The sequence below is a fragment of the Physeter macrocephalus genome, chromosome 7, assembly GCF_002837175.3.
Source record: "Physeter macrocephalus isolate SW-GA chromosome 7, ASM283717v5, whole genome shotgun sequence".
Classification (NCBI taxonomy): domain Eukaryota; kingdom Metazoa; phylum Chordata; class Mammalia; order Artiodactyla; family Physeteridae; genus Physeter; species Physeter macrocephalus.
Window position 1 is genome coordinate 154,454,524 of NC_041220.1, and position 11,358 is coordinate 154,465,881.

The 11,358-nt window shown below is 46.8% G+C and overlaps 1 protein-coding gene across 1 annotated transcript; it reads left to right on the plus strand.

Moving 5' to 3' along the window:
* The first annotated feature begins 84 nt into the window (after positions 1-84).
* Positions 85-10,336, plus strand: HCCS (holocytochrome c synthase). The gene is made up of 6 exons (XM_024115503.3): positions 85-246; positions 3,124-3,275; positions 4,092-4,240; positions 6,062-6,181; positions 8,144-8,230; positions 8,829-10,336. The coding sequence occupies exons 1-6, from the start codon at positions 135-137 to the stop codon at positions 9,025-9,027; spliced, it is 819 nt and encodes a 272-aa protein (XP_023971271.1). The 5' UTR covers positions 85-134; the 3' UTR covers positions 9,028-10,336.
* Positions 10,337-11,358: the final 1,022 nt, after the last annotated feature.

The following is an 11,358-nucleotide window of genomic DNA, read 5'->3' on the forward strand; positions in this document are numbered from 1 at the left end:
AAAAAAAAAAAAAAAAAAAAAAAAAGAAGAATACTAAGGGAGTAGTTGGAGCCCAGGCATCAGCATTAATCTGTCTCTTTGCTCTGGCACTTGTGAATTTAGAATTGCTTGGATTCAACACTGCGATTCCAACCATGGGTTTGTCTGTATCTACCCCTGCTGTTGCAGTTCAGACCTCAAATGCTTCAGATCATCAGACAGCAGCCCCGCCTTCGGGATGCCCAATGCATGAAGAGAAAATGAAAGGTAATCTACCATTTGTCTAGGAGATAAAAAGAGAATTCTCAAAAGAATCCTCAGGAGACAGTACAGCATGCTTGTGAGGCTCCTAGGCCTGGGAGTGAGGCGACCTGGCTTCACTCCTTAGGTTGTTACTTACAAGTATGTGACTGTAGACAAGTTACTTCTCTAAGTCTCCACCCATCATCTGTAAGCTAAGGATATAATAATGATATTTCACAGGGTTAGTGTGACGATGGAGATTGCGCACGAGAGTGTAGGGATTCTGCCATACATCAGCCCCACCCCCAAAGTCGGCCGTTGTCTACTTCAGCGGTTCTCCCCCCTCACCCCGCAGGACACCTGGCAATGCCTGGAGGCATTTTTGCTTGTCATAACTGAGAGGAGAGGGTGTGTTTAATGAGTAGAAGCCAGGAGTTCTGCTAAACATCCTACAATGCACAGTGCAGCCCTTAAAACAGAGGCCCCAAATGTCAAGAGTGCCCAGGCTGAGAAACCTTGGTCTAGATCTCGCTGTCTTTCTTTACCAAGACAGCTTTACTCCTCCATCCGTTGGAGTACTCTCTGTGTAAAACTAAGGCATTGCCTGGTCTTCCCTGGCAGTCCAGTGGTTAAGACTTCGCCTTCCAATGCAGGGGGTGCGGGTTCGATCCCTGGTCGCGGGGAGCTAAGATCCCACAGGCCTCACGGCCAAAAAAACCAAAACATAAAACAGAAGCAAGGGGGCTTCCCTGGTGGCGCAGTGGTTGCGCGTCCACCTGCCGATGCGGGGGACACGGGTTCGTGCCCCGGTCCGGGAAGATCCCACATGCCGCGGAGCGGCTGGGCCCGTGAGCCATGGCCGCTGAGCCTGCACGTCCGGAGCCTGTGCTCCGCAACGGGAGGGGCCACGACAGTGAGAGGCCCGCGTACCGAAAAAAAAAAAGTCATTGCATGATGGACTTGCTGTTCATTTTTTAAGTGCAAAGGGGAGAGTGGAAATGCTTTCATTTTTAATCGGTCCACCTTCCGCTTTAGATTGTCCATGTAAAAGTATGGCCTGAATTCACCTGACGTGTGATTTCTTGTTTCAAGACGTGAGGGCAGGAAGCAGTGTTGCATGCTTACTGAGTGCTGACACTCCCTTCTGTCATAGCTGTTCATTCCCTCCGTCAGTCAGCAAGGATTTGCACCCTGCCCACTCTGCGCCAGGCACTGATGCGTTTTGTGTGTTTGTTTTTGCACCGAGAGAACAGCAGTGTCCGAAACAGACAAAAATCCTTTGCCTAGTGGAGTTTACATTCTCATCCTCAAAATCCTGCATGGTAGGTTTTTCCCCTGTTTTATAGTTAAGGAAACTTACAAGTCTCACAGCTAGTAAATGGCAAAGCCAGCGAAAATTCTGGGACCTTGGATAAGGACCAGTCCGGTGCTCTTCTGGGGTTTCTTCATACAGGAAAGAATGGAGGCAGACTTGGACGAAACAGGTATGTGCCTGCTCTGAGCATCCCCAGGAAATCACAGAGCCCTGTGTACAGTTTGATGTCATTTGCTGTGTATCCAGGAGAGCCGTCAGCTGAATTTGCATTAGGAAAGAATGTGGGCATCTGTAGGAGATCGAAGGGGCTGGTGGTTATATAATATGAAAAATGTAAACAGGATTTTCTCTCCAACACCCAGCTGGGACCAGTGACCCAGAGAAGATTGGCGCTTGGAATGGTGGCGAGGAGAGGAGATATAACAAGTCTCCCTCTATGCCTCAGCAGACAGCTGTACAGGGTCCTAGGGAATGAGGGTCTGGAAGGAGAAGCAGAGGAAAGGGAGTGAAAGGAAACTCATCTTTTTTCGTGTAGGGCACCCAGCATTCAGTGTATTCCTGGTGCTAACTGCTGCTGCTTAAGATAAAGGGTTCCTTCACACAAGTGCTGTCTCCCTGGACCGTAGCTCTCCCAATGCCTGCCCCCCACCTCCTGAGTCTACACTGCCTTCTGGGTCCGCACACTTGCTTCCGTCAGCACCCAGGATCCTTGGGCACGCACTACCCTGCCCGCTGCTGTTCTTGCAGGTGCAGACTTTTCCTCTTAAGTGGCATCTGGATCCTACGTGGATTATGGAACGTTTTCTTTCTTTTTTTTTAACATCTTTATTTAAGTATAACTGTTTTACAATGGTGTGTTAGTTTCTGCTTTACAACGAAGTGAATCAGTTATACATATACATATGGGAACGTTTTCTTTAATGTGCGCCCTTGCTTGATAAACTTGCTATCTACAGACGGGGAATAGAACCTCAACCAAGTGGTAATTTTCTGTGCCCTGTTTTAGTCCTGGAGCAAAGCACAAGCAGAGTAGCATTCTGACTTTTCTCCAGTAGCCGTTTTGAAGGCTCCCCTGCTCATTTTTTATCTCCTGTCCCCAGTCCCTGAGAGAAGGCATCAGTAATGAAAGCCTGGCCTCCTGTGTCCTGGTTGGGGTTGGATCTTGTCTGGAATTTGGGAACAGAAAGTCAGGGAGACCCAGTCACATGTGGCCCCGGCCCCACGGAGGTTCCTCCGTAGCAGCTCACAGCAGCTACCTTCCACCCCTTACTAAAACCCTGGTGTGGGCAGTATCTTCTCTTGCAAATGCCGAGGCTTGGGGGTTTATTTTTACTAGGGGAATGACACAGTAAGCCAATGGGTACCCGTTTCTCTTTCAAGGGGAAAGTAAATTTATCGAACCTTTTGCTGGTCTTTAGGATGTTAGGATGTTGACTAGCTTAACTCTTGGCAGCTGTCAACAGTAGAAACCTGGCTTTGCCTGTGCTGGTGGGTCACTGGTCAGACATTCAGCTCTTCAGGGCCCAGGATGAGAGAGGCAGATGTCCTGCCTTTGTGGTGACACTGTTTTTACCCATCTATTTCAGGCCGTGGAGTGAGTGCCGAGCCATCCGACCCAACCTGTGGGAGCAAAACGAACTCTGTGCCCGCGCACCAAGACCGCGCGTATGAGTACGTGCGGTGTCCCGTCACCGGCGCGATGGCTGAGAATAAGGAGAACCTAGATCCTTCTAACCTGGTAATCCGCGCCTGGCCCCTCTTCCTCAAGTTTTTATGCAGAGATGCTTTTACAGACTCCAAGACAAACTGCTAGGATTGATTCCTCTGTCCTTTTAAAACACAAAGAAGTCTGATATTCCATCCACAGTGAAAAATCTAGAATGTGTCACTAAGTGTAGTTTCAGAGAGCACCTGAGAAAGCAAAGGGCCATCCCGAAGCCCTAGAGTGGGCTGACAGGGAATAAGCCAGGCCAGAGGACATTGCCTTTTGGGATAGAGTTGTTAGGAGGGCAGGAAATTCGATTAGGAGCACAGCTAGAATTCGGAGAGGTGTTTGTGGTCTGGGGAAACCTTGTAGGCACGCTGCAAGATTGGGGTGCCTCTTCAGGCACACCTGGGTGCCAGCCTGTACGGCAGTGACTAGGGTGGTGCAGTGTCACATGGCAGCCAGCAGTGGAATGCCATCAAGAAAGCAGTGGTATTCTGCTATCTGTCTATCTATAAATACACACACACATGTATATACATAGCCCCACCTTCTCTTTTCCAGGAATCTGTAGCAGTGCCTGCCCATCATGGTATTAGTTTTTACTTTTTAATCCTTGAGGAGAAAGAGACCAAATTTTTAACTACAGCGTGCATTTACCATTTATGAGAACTCAAAACAAGGAAAAACAGCCAAATGACCTGAGAGGTCTGAAACTTTGATGTCGCTGGCTTAATAGGGAACCTGTGCTGTGTTTGTGATGCCTTGCTTTCTAGGAAGTAGTTAATTATATTGTTTCAACTTTATATCTCTAAGCCTTTTTTTAAAAAACCCACTTATTTTATTTAGATGCCACCACCTAATCAGACGCCGGCCCCCGATCAGCCGTTTGCACTATCTACTGTGAGACAGGAGTCGTCTATTCCGAGGGCAGATTCAGATAAAAAGTGGGTTTATCCTTCTGAACAGATGTTCTGGAATGCGATGTTAAGGAAAGGGTGAGTGAGTGAGCACATTACTGAGGGTATAAATTTGCTCGTGACTCTAACCTCTTTCACATTTAATTCTTAGATGAATTAAATGTGAAAGAGGTTTTTAATCCCCAAGACGTACGGTAAATGTTTATAATAATCAACTGATTTTTCAGACTCATCAGAATATAAGTGCAAGGCCAGTGTATTAGGACTCTCCAGAGAAACAGAACTAACAGGGTGTGTATGTCTTTCTATACATATAGAGAGATTTGTGGTAAGGAATTGACTCACAGTTACGCAGTCTGAGAAGTCCCACGGTCTGCTCGGCAGGCTGGAGACGCAGGAGAGCCGATGTTTCAGTTCAAGTCCTAAGGCAGGAAAAAAACCGATGTCCCTGTTGGAAAGCAGGCAGGCAGAAGGGAATTCCCTTTTACTGGCAGAGGCTCAGCCTTTTTGTTCTGTTTCAGCCTTCAGCTATTAGATCTGGGCACTCTCTGCCCATTTAAATGTTAATCTCATGATAAAATTAACCCATCATAGCCAGTAATAGTTTAAAAAAAAAAAAAGGTGACACTACTATATAAAATACTTGGGAAAGGTAGGATTTGGGGGATGAGGCTTACATTTATAATTAGCTTTTACTTAATGCTTTAACATATACATTGTCACATGTGACAGGGGCTGCAGAAACTATTCATGTTGAGTGGTATAACCTAGGAATTGTGAGAAGAGAGACGATTTCACAGTAACAGTGGAGTGGAGTCCTGATGGATGATTAAAGGTTATTATTTTGGAGCTCTGTGCAGAATCGTCTTTTATACACATTGCTATTCCTTCTACATTCAGGATAAGTTAATGTGATGAGTTCCTGTGGCTCTTCAGTGGCTGGGTATGGAATATTATCAGGATGCTTTTGGCTGCAAGGAAGAGAATCCCTGCTGGGACTCACCACCGTAAGTGCAAGATTGGGTATGTGCCTGGTCGATTGCATATCTCCGGATGACTTCCTTCCAAGCTCAATTTCAGCCTCATCTCAATTGGCTGATTTCTTTCATCATCATCAGATGGCTTCTAGTTGCTGTCTGAGCTTTCCGATCCTTATTTATGGCCAGTGGATATGAGGCGGGGTGCGAGGGGGAAGTCTCCCACAACCAATGGAAAATAAGTTTTCTCTTTAATCGATTTGGGCCAGTTTGGCATTAGGCCTGTGTCCTCACACCCCTCACCTTTCACGTTCCCAGGAGAGTGCCTCGTGCTTAGATTAACCCAGACGAACCATTTGGGGAAAACTGCAGTGCCCACTAGAGAATTATATCACTAATTAATTTAAAAATTAGTTGTCATTTCATTAAAGTATTTTTTCCTTCACTCTCTTAGGTTGGCATTTCAAATCTGGAGATGGTGGCTGGTGGAATGGAAGAAGACAGGCTTGGGGGTCTTCATTTCTAGACTGATTCTCTGCATTGGCTAGGGGATTTGAACCATCACTTTAGGTCTATAAGCCTCACTTTCCATAGATTCTCTTGAAGGTTCCTTTCTGACCAGAATTCTAGGTTTTATGTGGCCTCTTTCTCTCATGTTCGATGGACTGGGTTATGCCATGTTTTATGCTGAAAATTTTTAAGCTCAGGGAAGACAATGTGGTTTGAAAACCTACTTCAAACTAGTTTTTACATAAAGTACATCAGTGGATGCGGAATCCGTGATGCTAATTGAGAAAGTGTCACCTTAAAAATAGATGGATCCTTGATATTTGGGTAAATCTGATTTTCGGTGACTCAGTGAAATGAATACACGGCATTCTCAGTAATATTTGTCAGGGTTTACCAAAATGTTCTTTCCTAGGTGGACATGGAAGGATGAGGATATTAGTCAGAAAGACATGTATAATATCATTAGAATTCACAACCAGAACAACGAGCAGGCCTGGAAGGAAATTTTGAAGTGGGAAGCCCTTCACGCTGCGTAAGTCTGTTTGAAGTCTTACAAAAACATCCTTCCAGCATCCTCCTAATGTCATCGCCACTTTCTGTGAAAAGAAATATAGAAGCATTTTATTCAAACAACGTGCTATTCTGATAAAACATTTTTGGTGGTAGGCCTGTTCCAGACCACCCCGCTCAGCCATGTGAAATGGCAACTGTTTAATTATGCTCGTGGGTTTGGTGAGTCCCAAGTACTCAGTGGTCAGGGGTGGCTTTGACAGCCGTGGGCCGGAATCCTCTGGCAAGCGATGCCAGCTGTCGGCCAGGACACTTGCCCATGGCCTCTAAATGTGGCTGCTTTGGCTTCTTCACACCATGGTGGCTGGGTTCCCAGAGCTAGAGTTCCAGAAAGCGGCAGGGAAGCTGCCTCCCCTTTGATGACCGCCTGCCCAGATTCAAGGGGAGGGGCCGTAGACCCCAGCTCTCAACAGGAGGAGTGTCACAGTCCACTGCAAGCAGAGCATGGGGGTTGGGAGATTCTAAGATGCTCTCTGCCCAAAGGGAGCTGGGAGAAACAGTTTGGTTTGTTCACTCAGCAGCGTTTATTGAATCCCCATCAGGAGCAAACATCAAGAGGCATCTTTGCACATGGTGCTTTTTCTCAGGGCGACTAGCCACGTGCAGTTGTGAGTTAGTGGCCATGGGCCATCAGTCTGTTCAGAGCCGCGGGCCTCATGCTTTAGCTGCATCAGCATCACCTGAGGGTTTGCTAAAGTACCGAGCGCTGGGCCTCACCCCTAGGGTTTGTGATTCAGTCAGTCTGGGGTGAGGCCCAAACTTAGCATTTCCAGAATGATGCCGGTTTGAGAGCTCCCCCTGGAGAAGCGCGGGGCGGGGGGTGGCGTCTCCACGGAGCCAGATTTTATCATGGTCGGTGGCTAATATTTTTAATTCATGGCAAAATGCGAGTGATTAATTTCCTGGGTAAAACCCACTTAATGATTTTTAAGGTGCTCTGTTTGTTTTTTCCTGCTTGGACTCTGAAGTTCATCAGTCACTCCCTGGGTGTCACTTGGCCACGCTTCCCCTCTCAGTTCCCCGGGGCGGGCAGGGACGGGCAGGCGTCATCCACCTGGCTGGCTCGTGAGGGGGGCTCCGAATGTCTGCAGCGACTTGTGCTGAAAGTGTGCTGTCGTTAAAGCCGAGAAGGGAAGGAGCCCGGCTGGTCCTCGCCTGGGGGCCCATCACACTCGGGGTGCTTTGCTCCCTCCCAGTTCATTAGAGAGACCCGTCCAGGCCGAAGCCTGTCTCAACAATGACAGAAGCTGCCAAGACAGGTGGCCTCCGGGAGTTCCCACTCCCCCCGCAGGGGGCACTGCTGTGCGCCTCGTGCTCGGCCGACCATGAGCCCCCCAGTGCCGGGGCGCGGGCCGGCGGGCACCTGGGACGTCCAAGCCCAGGGTCTGCCCGAAGACTGAGTGGATTGTCTAGGCAGGACCTTGCCCTCCGTCAGCTTGTATGCAGTTACTTACAGATATGGTCCAACACTGATTACATTAGTTCCTAGGGAATCAGCCAGCGTTTTTCTTTCTTCATGAAGGCTGTGTATTGGTTTCAAATGAGAGAAGAGTATAGGATTTTCGTATATTCGTCTGAAAAAACCCCAGCTGCTCTTCGCGAAAGCGAAGCGTGGCCCACTTTTCTCCCTGAGAGTATATCCCCACCCCATGTGGAAAGGCCCTGTTTCCTCACTCCTGCCAAGAGCAGTGCAGATGTATGGAGGGAAAGGGGGGAGTGAAACATGCTTGATCCAGAAGTAAAGCACAGAATTTTTAACGAATAGGGATATTTCTTTGAATTTTTTCGAAGTTACCTTTCTCTGTAAATGTGATATTATGTAAAATGCCTACAGAAAAATGTGTATTATTGAGAGACTGCAACACCCTATTTTTCAAGGGAAAGAAAATATTTTAATGGACTTTTCTTCCTTGGGGATTTCTAGGGAGTGTCCTTGTGGCCCGTCACTGATCCGGTTTGGAGGGAAAGCGAAAGCGTACTCGCCAAGGGCAAGAATTCGTTCCTGGATGGGGTGAGTGTCAGTGCAGAAATGTTCTTCTCTGTTCCTCAGGCCAGGGTCTGCTTTCTCTTGGCACCAAAACCGGACAGCGGAAGAACTGCGGTGCCAACTTCCAAAACGCCATCAGCGTTCAGCGGTAGACCTGCGCTCCCTCAAGGCGGCCACGGGCGGGCAGGTGGCCCAGGGTGCCGCGGGTTGCTTCCCGTCTAATTCTTATAGGATTGAACCAAGTCATCTTCTGTGTTCTCGCAGCTGTCCCCTCTCTCCTCCCGCGCTCCACCTCTGTCCACCTGTGCAGTCAGCGCTCCTGTTGTAGTCCATTCGCAGCTCACACCCGCATTTCTGCAGGACCTCAGCTGACCTCCCAGGCCTGGGCCTCTTTCCCGCCGTTGACCTTATTCCCTTGTAGCAGATAAGCTGTCCTCTGATCGGGGCTCCTCCAGCTCTCAAGCCCCACCTGCCTTCAGCGCTGTGGACTGTTCTGACCTCCGAGGCTCACCTCCCATTAGACGGGGACTCCGAGAGCAGGCCTCCCCACCTGCTCACCGCCTAAACCCGAGCTGAACACCCCACCGGCGTTTTAACCCCCGCCGTCATGTTTTCATTCCAGGTACGAGCTGCCTTTTGACAGGCACGACTGGATCGTCAACCGTTGCGGGACAGAAGTCAGATACGTCATTGACTACTATGATGGTGGCGAGGTCAGCCCGGACTACCAGTTCACCATCTTGGATGTCCGGCCGGCTTTGGACTCGCTCTCGGCGGTGTGGGACCGGATGAAGGTCTCCTGGTGGCGCTGGACTTCCTAACCACTGCTTTGTCAGAGATGGGAATATATAAACTGGTTTTTTTTTTTTTTCTGAGCAATACATTAAGCTACTTCCCCCAAACTGAACTGCACTCCTGACATAATGGAAATGTCAAGGGGGTCATCACACCGTACATGTCACTCGGCAGAGGCTACTCCGCACACGCCCTTCTGAGTGCCGTTTCCACCTTGCGGTTGATAGTGCATCATTTTAAGTTTTCTTCCCATTTAGAGAAGTGGGAAGCACTCCCTTAGTTTTTCCTTTAACTGTAGTATTGCCTGTGTATTTAATCTAGAAAAGTCTGAACAACCTCCGAGAAAGACCTTTGCTTAAAATATGAAGAGAGCTGCTTTTTTCCTCCCTGTTTTCTCTGACATACTGACACATAGATCTGAAAGCCCATGGGATGCTCAGGAGCTTTGACCTGGTCCAGTGTTTCAATGCAAAGTGTTCTGTTGCACTTTTTAAAAAGTTACCAACCTTTCTAAAGTCCCTGCAATACGGTAGTGACCCCTGAAGGACATGCAGTCACACACTGGAGATGCACTCAGCCAAACTGAAGTGTGTCTTGGCTCTACAAATTTTTGCTGATGTGAATTTTTCACACTGGACCTTGATCTAGAATAATTTCAGCTCCCCCATGACTTGATGATGCACGTGCATTGGAGTATGTGTTTTAACTTTTTAAATATTTTTGTTTTAATTCCCATTGTTCTGATACGTAACTCTGCTCCCCGCAAGCAGGCCTCACTATACTGGCATTTGACAACTTAATCCCACCCTTGAGTCCCGTTCCTTCCCCTGCCTGAAGCCTTTCTCTGCACGGCCTCATCTGAACCATGAAGGTCTGGCTGAAGTCGCAGTGCTAAAACACGATTATATTTTGTCCATTGTTGTTAGAATTCACAAGGAGAATATTTTTCCCAGAGGTAGAATTGTTGCATCAACTCACTGTCTCCATTCACATTTGTTTTTTAAGGGAGCTCTAAGCTGGCCATTGAAATTCTTTATACCAGTAATCCATACGCTGGTTGGTCAACTTATAGCAGCATGTTACAGATGACTGTTGGCTGTTGTTTTGGGGTTTTTTTTTTTTTAAAGTGATAATAATATGAATTCCTGTCATTTGTCCTGAATACTGTAGTGTTAAATTAGTAGATGAATTTAGCAGTCTGGAGTGATTAACTTGGTATGAATTTCATTTGTTGTGTCCGTTTTGTGTGGAGTTTTAAAAATCCAACAACCCTAAACTCTTGTACCTTTCAAAATACTTATGTGTTTTCAAAGAAAATAAAGCTGATAGTTAACAGGTTTTGAAAATCTTCGTTTTGTGTGGAGTTTTAAAAATCCAACAACCCTAAACTCTTGTACCTTTCAAAATACTTGTGTGTTTTCAAAGAAAATAAAGCTGATTGATAGTTAATAGGTTTTGAAAATCTTTTAAGGGTAACTTTACACTTATTTCATCAGACGGATGAAATATTTCTCATCTGAGGAAAATAATTACTGTTGGCTTGTGTTTTGGTCCTAAGTGTCATTGAGTAAGTATAGGTTAAGGCATTATTATGAGAAACCACGTGTTGTAACTGGAAACTGAAAATAGAGCCGCAGGCAGGGAATCACCCCTTTTATAGGGTTCTAGTATTTCTTGAGAAAAACCACCTCTAAAGTAAACTATCAGGTGAACCCGATGACAAGATCACGTTTGTACACCCTTCCTCCACTCCGAGAGAAGACTAGAGCCCTGGGTATCAGAGCTGCTTGGTGTCCAAATTATACTTGATTGTATCCAGGGATCAATACTTCTCTGCTCTGATAGGAGATTTCATTTATAACTTGAAATAAGTTTGGATATTCTCCAGGGTTTTAAACTAAGTGGTCGTAGACTATTCAGAATCAGAACAAACTACTAAATCTAAGGCTAAGGAGTAGCAAACGAGGTGAGGGTTTAAACTGGGACTGCAGATTAAAATGCAGCAGTATGCCTAGTGGATAAAGAAAACGTGAGGGAGAGAGAGGGAGATGACTATTATTCAGCCGTAATACGGAACTAAATCTTGCCATTTGCAACAGCATGGCAGGACCTTGAGAGCGTTATGCCACGTGGAGTAAGTCAGGCCCAGAAAGACGAATACCATATGATCTCCCTTATATGCGGAATCCAAAACAGCCACAAGCACCCAAAAACCAGAGCCCGTAGACAGGACGTTAACATTGACGTTGGTGCTTGCCCGAGTGCGGGGCAAATCTCCAGTTATAAAGCAAATAAGTACGAAGTACGGCGTGGTGACTAAGGTTAATAAAACCGTAGTGCATATTTGAAAGTTGCTA

Excerpts from the sequence above, each read along its gene's own strand:
- HCCS (XM_024115503.3), top strand. The coding sequence starts at position 135 with ATGGGTTTGTCTGTATCTACCCCTGCTGTTGCAGTTCAGACCTCAAAT. Across the intron at positions 247-3,123 it reads GCATGAAGAGAAAATGAAAG|GCCGTGGAGTGAGTGCCGAG; the intron begins GTAATCTACCAT and ends CATCTATTTCAG. Across the intron at positions 3,276-4,091 it reads ACCTAGATCCTTCTAACCTG|ATGCCACCACCTAATCAGAC; the intron begins GTAATCCGCGCC and ends TATTTTATTTAG.